This window comes from Neolamprologus brichardi, chromosome 22 (assembly GCF_056152115.1).
Source record: "Neolamprologus brichardi isolate AB-2024 chromosome 22, ASM5615211v1, whole genome shotgun sequence".
In the NCBI taxonomy this organism is placed as follows: Eukaryota; Metazoa; Chordata; class Actinopteri; order Cichliformes; family Cichlidae; genus Neolamprologus; species Neolamprologus brichardi.
This window is the reverse complement of record NC_142124.1, coordinates 33,409,872-33,423,843: the sequence shown is the minus strand read 5'-3', so window position 1 is coordinate 33,423,843 and position 13,972 is coordinate 33,409,872. Positions and strand designations below refer to the sequence as shown.

General features: G+C 40.1%; 1 protein-coding gene across 2 annotated transcripts in view; it reads left to right on the top strand.

Moving 5' to 3' along the window:
- The window catches only part of LOC148096852 (retinoic acid receptor beta-like), a 127,349-nt gene that overhangs the window by 68,408 nt on the left and 44,969 nt on the right, over positions 1-13,972 (top strand). For both annotated transcript variants that reach the window (XM_087834673.1, XM_087834674.1), the window contains exon 3: positions 12,757-12,898. In XM_087834673.1, coding sequence (XP_087690799.1) covers positions 12,757-12,898 — 142 coding nt within the window. The remainder of the gene's footprint in view (positions 1-12,756; positions 12,899-13,972) is intronic.

Here is a 13,972-nt window from a genome sequence, read left to right as displayed (position 1 = left end):
ATACCCACACAGTTTAAGTTTTTGAATTTCCAACGTTTTGCTGTCCTTGAAAGACCTCAGTACCTATTCTACTGAAACCACTACAGTCCCACTTTGATAATAAAATATTGTAATATGAACTAAAATTACTATTACTATAATAGAAATTAAACCCTCATTGAAGCTGTCCACAGTTCCCTTTATTATTCCATCTTTCTCTAAACATCCTGTCCTGCAGGATAAACCTTAGTGATTCAGGTTGAGCAGAGAGGTCTTGACAGTCTCTTGGAGCTTCTCAGCAGGCACAGAGACATGGACAGGAGGGCTTTGTATGTATAGTAGCACCAGGAAGTCACTGCTCTGTTAGAAAAATAAAAGGATTCATTTTCCAAAATAAAATTTGCTTTCTTTTTCAGCTGCTCAGCTAAAATAGATTTCCAGAAAAATGAATCTGAATGCACAGGCATTTGTGGGCCGCAACTGAAGGTGCCTTTAAATTTAGACAGCCTTCATCACCTCACTGTAATGTAATCAACCTTCACATTCAACCTTGGGATTCAGAGGGTTCAGGGACATGGGAAAGATGCGTGAATATGTGGAAACTCAGCCATTTAAAAGGAAATGAACTGCTTTCTCAGAGAAAAAAAGGAGTTGAACAAGGAGAGTGACAGAAGATAACAGAGGAATTAAAACTGGATATTAGTAACAGACAGCAAGCTATTATATACTATATATTTATACTCAGTGAGTTTAAAAAATCCTCTGCATTTATAAATGCAGCAGTAATTTCTTATTTTTGTTTCATGCTGCTTAGATATGGGATTGTAATTCAAATTGGCATTCTTAGGACTTTTATTTCTTGGCACAACCTTGGTGGCTACCTGTAGACAAAGAACGCCACATTCATCTGTGTTTTCTGGTCTTGTATTTAAACATTTCACTGAAATGCGGAGTGTATAAACTTACTGTATTTCTTATTTATAATATCTTGTTAATCAAATACCAAATCTTTGATAAAAACAGTCAAGCTTGAAAGTAGTCTGACTTTGTTAGGACTGAATGTGACACCACATTGTTTAATTTCACTGTATTTTATTTGTTATTCAGAATGTGTATGAACATAGAATATCTATTTTTTACTTATTACCAGCCATCAAAGATGCTAAACAACTTCAACACAAATTCTACTGCTTTTGTACCTCTGCCAACATGTTCTGTGTGTGGGTGGAAAACCACACAAGCAACGAGACATGAAGTGTCAACATAGCGCAGAACTGAAAAACAGATTCACTGAGAAGGGGTACCAATGCAAATGCAGAACAACATTTTCCTCCTTTGTACAACAGACAAACTCTTACAGAACTCAATAACAACATCATCTGTGACTTCTTGGAGTTTATCTGATGTAAAAACTCCTCCCTCCATTTTTAAAAGCACAGTGTCACCATTTAAACATTATATTAGGAACTGGTAATCAAAATGTATTTGCAGGGATCTTTATTTTATGGAAGTAATAAAAATAAGAAATACTTGAAACCCTAATTCCAAGAAATTGGGGCACTGTAAAATGTAAATCAAAACATAATACAATGATTTGCAAACTTATAAACTAATATTTTATTCAGATGTATTTCAGAATAACATTCTTTCATGATAGTCATGAAGACTTTAGCATCTATAATATCAATAGGCAAATCTGAAAATTTCAAGAGACAATTCTAAAATTCTGTTTCGAATATTGACAATATGGACGCCACATCTAAAGAGAGCAGACTATCCAGGTTGTTATTAGCACACATTTCAAAAAACACAGCTTGAATTGGCAGCTTGCACATCTGGAAAGGTGCCATCAACACTGACTGCTATACCACATTTTAGAGCAACGTATGCTCCCATCCAGATTATGTCTTTTCAGGCGTCGTATATTTCAGCAAGGCGATGTTCAGCCTCATACTGCATGTATTACAGCAGCATGGCTTTGTAGCAGAAGAGTGTGGGGGCTGAAATGACCTCTGTGCAGTCCAGGCCTCTCACTAACAGAAAAGATTTGGCACATCATGAAATGAAAAATTAAACAACTGATTGTTGAGCAGCTAGAGTCGTGTATCAGACCAGAGTGGGACAGCAATCTTCTCCCAAACGTTCAGCAACTGATCTCCTCAGTTAAACATTGAATGTATGGACTATCATTATAAGACGTGTTTCTGGACATGTGCTGCTGCAGTTTTCTGTATTCTATTGTGAATGTGAGTTTATGACTTTTTGAAACATTTTTGGTTTTTTTTTACATTTTTTACACTTTCTCAGTTTTTATATAATTGGGGTTGTACAATATTAGGAACAAACTGCATTGCTGTTGCTAGTGTCTTCACCCTAATACCCAATCTGTCCTAACTTACGTATGAAACTACAGTATTGTGCAAAAGTCTTAAGCCATCCTTTTCTAAACATTTTACTAGGAAAATGGTAAATACGTATAATTTGTATATTTTGAGAGTTTGTATAATTCTAACAAGCTTGAAAGTCAACATTTACAGTAGGTCCACGTTTATTCTTTGGCACAGCCTGAAGCTTCCTCAGAAAATCCACGTTTGCGCTGGAGTGACGGCAGCCTTTCCAAGTAGCTCTGCAACACTGTACTTGTTTCTTAACTTTTAACTATTTTTATACTACTTCCAAACTTTTTTTCATCTTCCTCTAGTTACTTTACTTTCTACCTCTTAGATATAGCATGGATAACGCACTTTTTAAAACTTCTGGAACCAGCTCCTTCCTCTATTCGAGAGCGAAGCTGCTGGCACTAAACACAAAGACACAGACCGGCATGAGACACAACATCCCGGCCGAGCTAAAAAGGAGCTACAGAGGCTGCAAGGCTGGTGCAAGGAAAGCGATAGTGACAATGGGCAACGTGAACTTGCTACAGAATAAGATTGATGAACTGTCTCCTTTGAACAACCACCGACTCTGCCGTGAGTGCAGTTTGTTTATCTTCACGGAGACGTGGCTAACCGAGCTAACACCCCAGACTAACGTAGACCTATGTGGATTTACATCCGTGAGAGCCGATAGGGACGCACAGCAGGAAAAATCAGAGGTGGGGGACTCATGGTCTACATTAACAACAGATATTGTAACCCTGGACACGTCTCCGTTAAAGTATCGGTATGCCGTCTGGACCTGGAGCTGCTAGCTGTTAGCTTGCGGCTATATTATCTATCTCGGGAGTTCAATCATGTGATCTGTGTGTGTGTTTACATCCCTCCAAGGGCTGACGCAACAGCTGCCTGTGAGGAAATACACACACTTACAGCAAGACTGCAACTTGTGGTTAGTATCTTGCCCAAGTATACTTGACATGCAGACTGGATGAGCCAGGGATCGAACCACCAACCTTCCAATCAATAAATGACCAAAAGCCACCCCTTCCTCCAACCGCTCTCTCAACAGCATGACCGCCCCCCCCCCCCCGTGTCACAGTGGACCAGGTCAGGAGACAACTGAGGAAGCTTCGCCCCAGGAAGGCAGCAGGCTCTGTCCTAGGAGGCTAAAGGCGTGTGCTGCTGAACTTGGGGAGAGTCTACAATGAGACTTCAACATCAGGCTGCGACTGGGGAGAGTGCCCACCATCTGGAAGGCATCCTGCATCGTCCCGGTCCCCAAAAATAACCGGACCAATGAGCTGAAACACTTCCAACTGGTGGGACTGACGTCACATCTTATGAAGACTCTAGAGCGGCTCTTCCTCAACCTCCTCTGACCACAGGTACAACATGCCCAGGACCCACTACAGTTCGCCTACAAGGCAGATGTTGGAGTGGAAGATGCCATCCTGTACCCCCTACATAGAGCCCACTCACACCTGGACAAAGGAAAAGGCACGGTCAGGATCCTGTTTCTTGACTTACCCAGTGCCTTCAATACAATCCGGCCCCGTCTGCTTCAGGAAAAACTAAACAGGATGCAGGTGGACTCCTGGCTCGTCGCTTGGATCTCCGACTACCTCACTGACGGACCACAGTACGTCAGGCTGAAGGACATCACGTTTGACACTGTGGTAGTTTGCAGACGACACGGCCATCATCGGGTGTATCTGGGATGATCAGGAAGAGTACAGGAGTCTGGTGAGGAACTTTGTCACAAGGAGTCACACAAACCACCTGCAACTCAACACGTCAAAGACCAAGGAACTGGTTGTGGACTTCGGGAAGTTTAGAGCAGGGCCACTGTCAGTTCAGATAGTGGGAGAGGAGGTGGAGGTGGTCAACATGTACAAGTACCTCTGGCTGTGGGTGGACAACAAACTGGACTGGTCATGCAACACGCAGCACCTGTACAAAAAAGCCCAAAGCCGACTGTACTTCCTCAGGAGGCTGAGGTCTTTTAACATCTGCAGGAAGCTCCTGAGGATGTTTTACCAGTTGGTGGTTCCAGGAGTACTCAGAAGGACTCAGGCTGGAAAAACTAATCAGGAAGGCTGGCTCTGTGGTCGGCATGAAGCTGGACACTCTGGTGACAGTGGCAGAGAAAAGGACACTAAAGAAACTGCTGGACTTTATGGACAATGCTGGGCATCCTCTGCACACGGTCGTAAACAATTTGAGGAGCCTATTCAGCGACAGGTTGCTTCTCCCAAAGTCCAGAACCAACAGACTTAAAAACTCCTTTGTCCCACACGCCATCAGACTGTTTATCTCCTCGTTGCAGGAGAGAGGGAGGGGAAACAGGAGGACAAGGGAGGGCAGCAACAACTGAGCTGTAGTGATTTTTTTCACTGTGCAATATTTGCAATATTTTTTCTTATATTTGACTGTGCAATAATCACTGTGCAATAGACTCACTCAAATGTGCAATCCACTGGTATTCCCATTTATCCCTATTATATATTTTGTATTTATATATGTGTATATATCGTATATTTATGCTCATATCCTTGCTCTCATTCCCCTTATTTTATCTTTAACATGCAACTTCTGTCAGTGCTGTGCTACTGGAAACTAAATTTCCTGGAGCAACCCACCCGAGGGATTAATAAAGTTTCATCTAATCTAATCTAAAATCTTTTTGGTCATTTATTTAAATAGCCTTCAGGGCTCAAAGCTCTTCTTTGGATGTTGTTTGTTCTCTGTTGATGATACCACGCTGTTTCAGTAAAACTGAGGTCTGGGCTCTGGGGAGGCATATGATAGCATGTTTGGGATTATTGCCATGCTGACAAATTAAGATTTTTCCAATCAGACGCATTTCCAGATATTATTGCATTGTGTATCAAAAACTGACAGGACTTTTCTTTGTTCATAATTCCATCAGCTTTGACCTGATGTCCAATACCGCTGGTGGAAACATAATAAACTTATAAACTTTATTTATAAAGTTTCCCCATATCCCCAAACTATCACAGAGCCTTCATCCTGTTTTAAACACTCAGGACGGAACCTGTCTCCTCACCTCCTCTGTACACAATGAGCCAAAAAGGTCAAATGTGAGTCATCACTCCATCAGCTGTGCTACCCCTGATTTTCAGTTCTTATGTACCTCGGCAGCCTTTTCTCCTAGTTTTTTTCTTTAAGAATGGCTTCTTGATACTCACCATTCCAGTAAATGTACTTCTAATGAGGTTCTGGTAAATACTGTATGGATCAACTGAAGGGCTAGATGCATTTCTCAGTTCTTTGCTGCATTTTTTCCCCCCATGCTTCTTAAGGATACACTACATACCATGCTGACATATGCCAGCTCCAATGGCTCTTTGCGAGTACTCCTTGTTGCAAAGACAATTTTATGCCTGTTATAATGACATATTTATCTTTGGCATTTTTTGCAGATTCAGCTAAAGAAATTAGAACAAATTATGTGTTTTTGATACATCCTGCTAGTAACAAAGTAACTGAAGATATAGTTCTTTGCTAGGTTGTCAGATTCATTCCTAGCAAAGATTCAAGCTGCTTAACAGAAAAAAAAGAAGAAAGAAAAACAAAAAGGACTCTGAGAAGTCCAAGGACTGAAGAACTGGACTGTAAATGAGTGAAAAAGTCCAAAGAAAATGATTGAAATACTTTTAGAAAGTCCTGATAACTATTACCACTTTAATAAATTGGTTCCTTGGAAGCAGAATATTAAAAAATGAGTTGTGGCTCAAAACCATAATGTAAATGACAAAAGTTAAGTGAGGAACATTGCAGTCAGGCCTTGAACTGTCAACAAGCCTCTTCCAAGTAGAGGATCCCCAAAATCTTGAGAAACATTTTATAGACAGTACACAACACATCACCTTCTGCAGGTCCAACTTCCAATATACTATCACATACTATCTCACATACGCATAGACTTCCAAGGCTAAGTGATCTGGATGCGCTTAACTTTGAATGACTTAAGTACCTGGGTAGCCTTGGATTCAGAATCCAACCTGAACAACTTATGCATCAGCTGTATGCGTGTTGCTCCCATTGTTATCCATCAGACCTCACAAGTAATTTTTACCAGCTCACTCAGCTTACATCATCCAATATAAAGGCTTCTATTAAAGAAATGAATAATATCAAACGAGCAAAGGTGACCTCGGTCTGCTCACGTGCTATCATGGCTCAGACACAATTGGCTGAGCTCAGCTTGTATCCGTGCTACCAAGTGTGCTGCTTGGTACTTGACAGATGCTTGAGTCTGAAGCAAGATGGGCAGCAGAGGCCGCAGTTTCAATCCTGTGATCTAATTTCTAACCCATCATCATCCCACTTCCCTAATGAAAGGAAATGCAAGGTCCCATCTGTCACAGGGAGATATTGCAAATGGAACCTCTCCATAGTGAAGGAAGTTCCTGAGGCAGAAATGCCTTCAACCATGTGCAAAAGGATTTGGATGATGTATAAAAATCATTTTAAGAGTTAAATTAATACCTGCAGACTAGGATATTGAAGACTCTTACTTTCTTTAGTTGCATCCCTGCTTTTTGCCACTCTGCATCAAAACAAACATGTTCCTAAACCTACTGTTGTGTCCCAGATCTTTCTGAGGATAGGAATCATCTTCCTTATTGCTTTCCTTTAAGGGGGCAGTCCAGTGTGCATGCAGCATCATTCAACATGATTAAAAATCGTGCTCTCTCCTTTAGTTTGTGTTTTGTCCCATCTCCCTTTGCTCTCATCTTCCTGCCTTTTCTTTTCTTTTCCCCTCACACCCAATTGGTTGCCTTCCAATTGGGTTCAAACGCTCACTTTTAAACTTTTCTGTATGGAGGTTGCATGTTCTCTTTGTGCTTGGATGGGTCACTTGGTTAAATTTGGCACTGAAGTGTTCTGACTGATGAAGACACAGATGTTGGTCCACTTTCAAACTACCCACAGATTGTATTTATTTATTTTTCTCCATGCAAGGTAGAAGACGCTCTCAAACACCCAACTTCAGAAACCAAAGTTTTTCAAAATTTCTAAATCCTACATGTTTTTAAAATTTGAGTTCCTTGCAATGGATCATGTAGACTGTAAAACAGTTTAGATTTTGACAGGTCACTAATTTGTAGTCAGTGTTGGGGAGTAACAGAGTACATGTACCGGCATAATGTATTTAAAAAACAAAATATGAGTGACTGCATTCAGTTACAGTTACCGTTTGAAAAGGTGGTATTCAGAATACAGTTACTTTGTTGAAATAAATGGATTACACAGCAGTCTTTTCCTGTTTCATATGTTCAGCTAGGCCCTCTCTATTTTTGGTAATTCCACGCTGGTGGAAACCCAAACAAACACACATTAAGAGGTTCTAATGCCTGTGTCTCACCTCTACTTGCGGCCCACATAATGACGTGAAGAAATATTTTTAAAAATTATTATTCACAAAAATGATTTAATATGAAGGCAATAGCAGAGTGTTACAGGCTTCACCCTAAAGCATGTAGCATCATGGGCATTGTAGTCCGTGCTGCAGGGAGAATGGACCGCCATACCCGTTATGTGTCTGTGAGCGAGGGAGGGAGAAAAAGGAGAGTAGAAAAGTACGAGTATTCACCAACCAGAAACGGGAGCTGGAAGCATGTAAATATAATAATAACCACTGCAGCCAAGAAGAGAGCCTGACGAGCCCAGTTGTAAGTAAGCTTACAACGCTTTCAACGCCTCTCTCTGTCTCTCGCTAGCAAAGTCGACCCATAATAATATTTATAACATTATAACATTATAATAACATTATAAGACAAACAGGACAAATTGTTTTATTTGTCTTGTCTATCTCGGTCATTCTCAATGAAAAAAAATATTAACATCTGACGTTTTTCACTCTCAACATCTCCAAACCATACATCAGAGCAGGTCTCACTACCATCTTGTAAACCCTCGCTCTTACAGCTGTCCTGTCTCAAATCACCCTTGGCACTCTTCTCTCCCCTGCATTTTCTCTCCTCTGTCGTCTGTTTAAACTCATCTCTGTTTATTAGTTGTTCACTTTTCCACCTGCCTCCTTGTCATTCACACACATATTCAGTCTTGCTTCTTCTGACTTTCATTCCTCTTCTCTCTAGGGCATGCCTCCACCTCTCCAGGTCTTCCACCTGCTCCCCAATCTCACCACAGATCACAATGTCATCTGCAAACATTATAGGCCACGGAGACTCCTGCCTGACCTCATCTCATCTGTCAACCTCTCCACCATTGCAGACAAGATTTCCATCATTATTGGGGAAATTTAAAAGTCAGTGTGCACTGTAAATCAATACAGAGCAGTATTTAAGGTCTGAGTCTTATTACCCACTGGAGCAGAAACTGGGTTTCATCAGGACGCTGCAACACAGTACAAACATCCCCACAGACACAGTGGCCAGGAAAGCAGAAGAGCATCATTTCAAGACGGCCCAGAGTAAATGTGGTTATCCCAGGAACAGCTGAGGCGCATTTTCTCAAGCCGTAACATTTCAGTGGCTTTCAACGCCCCGCCCCCCCTCTCTGGTCCACAGGAAGGACTAGGTCCCCTTGCACAAAAGGGTCATGTAGTGTATCCGGTTCAGTGCCAGGTGGATTACCATAATTTATATATTGGGGAAATCAATTTATAATGTACCACCATGGTACTCTGGTCAATGGTCACAAGAGTTTGCATATTAATGATGGTGAAATTGACCTCACGACCCATTGTTAGCCAGTTGTACCAGTTGCAGTCATGTAAACCTACTGTTTATAAGGTTAGGGAGACTGAGAAAGAGACTTGGATGAGTGATGAGAAGTTTCTCCCACTGAAAATGTCCACATGAACAGAATCTACTCTCTGGGGCCTCTTGGAGCCATTTCATAATTCATTTCATCAGTTCAAACAGTTGTACGTAAGTACTATTCATATATGTCAACACTTTGCCATAACCTGTCAGAAGACTCAGTTTCCACTATCAGATGAGTAGAAATTGGTTAGGATGTTCAGGAATAATCCAGGAATCACCAAGGCTCAAGCCTGCAATGAACTGAGAGCTGCTGAAACACCAGGGTCACTTTCCACAGTGAAGTGCAATTTACCTTGACATAGACTGAGAGGGTGCTGACCAAGAAAGAAGCTTCAAGTTTTACTGAGATTTACAGCTGCCCACATGGTAGGGCTGTTCGATATAACGATATATATCGGATGACGATATAAAATACATATGCATACCGAACCGAAAGCACTGTATCGAACGGTTCAATATTGATACGAGTATCGTTGCACCCCTAGTATTTAACGCTCAATTCATTGGAATAAGCAGACTGGTTTCTTTGACCAAAGCCAATCGTTTTTAGTAGGGCTGTTCGATGTAACGATATATATCGGATGACGATATAAAAACGTCTATCGTTTCATTTTACGCTATCGTTTGTTTCGTGGTGTCGCAAAATAAACTTTACGGCAATATTTTTCATCGTTTTGATGGTCACTGTAGTGGCTATATATATAAATTTATTAAAGTTCTCTCTTTCTCTTATATTTAATATAACCATACTATGGACGTTGTCGTTAGCAACAATGACGGTAAAACCATCGCATGTCCGCTTGTTTATTTTCCACATAAACCTTTCACAATAAAGCTCAAGATCCTGTTGAGACTTTTCAAAATAAACGGAATCACGTGAAAGAGCAGATTATTTACGGATGAGAAGTAAAAAAAAGAGCCGCCAGGTGCTAAAAAACCTAAAAAAAAATAAATAAATAAACCTTAGACTCAAACGTTAGAACAGGCTTTTCCCCGCAGCACGCCGTGTAATAAATACTCACAAAGAAAACGGCGGCCATTACAACTTATGTCTAAAATTGTATTGTTTTTTGTGATTTATATCAGGACGGTAGATGTCATATATCAGGATATGAGATTTTGGTCATATTGCACAGCCCTACCACATGGACAAGCCAAATGAATGGAGTTTTATGGTCAACCAAGACAAAGACTTGAGCTATTTGATTATATTAACAAGAGATATATTTGGAGGTATAAAGGTAAATGGACTGGTTCTTATAAAGCGATTTTCTATTCTTCTGAGCACTCAAAACGCTTTACACAACTTGTACATTCACCCAATCACACAAGCACATTTTTCTAAGTGCTTTCTAAGTAACATTCACACACACATTCATACTCCAATGGATGCATCTGAGAGCAACTTGGTTAGTATCTTGCCCAAGGATATTTGGCATGCAGACTAGGGGAAGTCAGGAATCGAACCACCAACCTTCCGATCAGCAGATGACCCGCTCTACCACCTGAGCTACAGCAAGTGTTCATGGATTTCAAAGGTGAGGCTTTGAAATCCATGAACACTGTCAAGCATCGTGCTTTGGGGTTGTTTTGCTGCTCGTGGTATAAGCACAATGGAAAAAGTTGAGGGAATAGTGAAGAAGGACGAGTACTTCCAGATTCTTTAAATTCACCTCATATCAATATCTATACGATTGGGACACAACTGGGTGTGCCAACAGGACAGTGATGTCAAACGCATATCAAACTGGTTTGGGATGAAGAAAGCAGGCTCAACATGAAGCTTCTGGAACTGCCTTCTAAAAGCCATGACCTCAATCCTATTGAATATTTGTGAACTATGCTTAACAGCCAGGTCGGTGCCAAGAAACCAACCAATTTATATAAACTCTACCAATTCAATTCAATTCAATTTTATTTATATAGCACCAAATCACAACAAAAGTCGCCTCAAGGCGCTTCATAGATACAGAGAAAAACCCAACAATCATATGACCCCCTATGAGCAGCACTTTGGCGACAGTGGGAAGGAAAAACTCCCTTTTAACAGGAAGAAACCTCCAGCAGAACCAGGCTCAGGGAGGGGCGGGGCCATCTGCTGCGACCGGTTGGGGTGAGAGAAGGAAGACAGGATAAAGACATGCTGTGGAAGAGAGACAGAGGTTAATAACAGATATGATTCAATACAGAGAGGTCTGTTAACACATAGTGAGTGAGAAAGGTGACTGGAAAGGAAAAACTCAATGCATCATGGGAATCCCCGGCAGCCTACGTCTATTGCAGCATAACTAAGGGAGGATTCAGGGTCACCTGGTCCAGCCCTAACTATATGCTTTAGCAAAAAGGAAAGTTTGAAGCCTAATCTTAAAAGTAGAGATAGTGTCTGTCTCCTGAATCCAAACTGGAAGCTGGTTCCACAGAAGAGGGGCCTGAAAACTGAAGGCTCTCCCTCCCATTCTACTTTTAAATACTCTAGGAACAACACCAATACCAAGCACTGTTTTCAAATATCAACCAAAATTATGCCCAAAGCTTATTGATGGCTATCAGAAGTGTAAATAACTAAAGGCTTTACAACGAACTTTTAGAACAGCAAGATCATAATGTTTCATTGTTTTATGTTTGTTAATAACTGCATGCTGTAGAATAATATTATCACAAACTTATTTTGATGGCACCCAGCTGGGAAGGACTCTGTCTGTTCAGCTGCAAGTCAGAACAGTCCAAAAGCACTGAAGATGGTGGTTAGCCACTCTGTGGGAAGTGATTTTTAATTTAATCCAAAAATTAACAAATTTGGCTTTTAGCTCGTTAACTTATATTTCAAACACAGCACAACTCCAGTAATTTCACTGAGCATTTGAGCAGTAGTGTCCATTCTCTTTGTTATTCACTTAAGATGCTCTAAGAGCAGCTTTTATGAAGGAACTCACTTGGAATTGTTAGTGCCATTTATGCAAAGTAAATCATCTTCCTTTTAATCCAGCTCCTGTAGATCCCAAAGCAGAGTCTCTGAAATAGAAATGATCTTCTCCATCAACACACATCTTTCCACTAACCCAAGGTTTTTAGGCACTTTGTTGCCTAAAACTTTTTGGACAGACTCACAGATTGAGTTCATTTGAAATCTTCTAGTAATTAATTATTAGAACACTCATTTGGTCTTCTGCAGAAATTTAATGTTACTTTAAGTTCAGATATGGCAAATTGTTGGTTAAGTCTTTCATACTGTACGAGCAGCCTCACTTTTTGATACCATTAAATTCTTTAGTGTCTGTTCCTGCTTGTGCTCAATTTCCCAGCTCAAAGCAGCATTTGAAGCTCCCAGCTGGGACACACGCTCTTTTCGCTCAGTATTAATGGCAATAACAAAACAAAACATCCAGCACATTGTTATACACACTGTTGTGACGTTATGATATCCAGTGACAAGAGGATTTCAGTGGAGCTGTGTGGATGTTTAAGCAAAAATGCAGTTGCAGAAGATTAGAAGTGAAGTGAGGATAACTATGTAAGACGCTGCTTTTATAATGCATCCCCACCCTCCCCTGCCTTCCTATATGTGTCTGTCTCTGCAGGGTTTTTTCCGCCGAAGCATCCAGAAAAACATGGTGTACACGTGTCACCGGGACAAGAACTGCATCATCAACAAGGTGACGCGGAACCGTTGTCAGTATTGCCGCCTACAGAAGTGCTTTGCAGTTGGGATGTCCAAAGAGTGTGAGTTTCTGACACAATTTACACAAAGTACTGATGTAAGCAAATGAAACACAGCTGTTGGTTTGAAATAAAGGATTTGTTGTGGTCTATGTATTCCAAGCAATAGTAAAATCAGGGATATTAAGTATTTATTTTTTCAAAAAATAAGAATTTAATTTGATTAACTTATGTAGAGGAGTAACTATCTGCATTCGTATTAATATATAAAATGTCCAAAACAAGAGAAAATGTGATTTTTTTAATACAGTGAAAAGATGGAATTGGAAACATTCTATCAGACACAACAAAAGGACATTTAGTGTCGTTGTAGTTTTGTTGGTTGAACTTAACAGATTTAGTGCTGAGTAATCAAGCATTGTTTGTAAAAGATGGCTGTAAGCACTGGATCTGAGAACTGAAGCCAGCACTGAAGTGCAATATCACTGGGAGCCGGCTATATAGTAGTTTTTCATACCTTCATAAAACATCTTGATCCAATAGTCACCCATTCCGATTTCTTTCACAAACCTCAAAATATTATGTTGAAATGAGCTAATCTGACTCCTTCTGCTGAGTGTGATGGTGGTCCTCGTGAAAATAAATTGTTCATTAATTTGATATTAGCCCTCAACCAGAAGGTTCACTCTTATGTTTCACTCTGGTTACCAAATATAGAATAGAATAGAATAGAATAGAATAGAATAGAATAGAATAGAATTCAACTTTATTGTCATTGCACATGCACAGGTACAGGGCAACGAAATGCAGTTTGCATCCATCCAGAAGTGCTTTAGCCATGATATAGATATATTAGAATATATATTAGCATTAATATAGATATGTAAGTATATTACAGAAATGGGTCTATTATGGTATGTTATAATGTACACGGTATGAAGTATGTTATGAATATTCTATAACTATAAGTATGTACGGGCTATGAACAGGATATAAATATGAAATAAAAAACTATACAGAAATCTGAGATATACAGTTATACAGAAATGTGAACTATGCAAGTTATAAACAGTTTTAGGATTAAAAATTATCGTATGTCACATCTTGGTTCTTAGTGCTTTTTTACTCTCCCTGAGC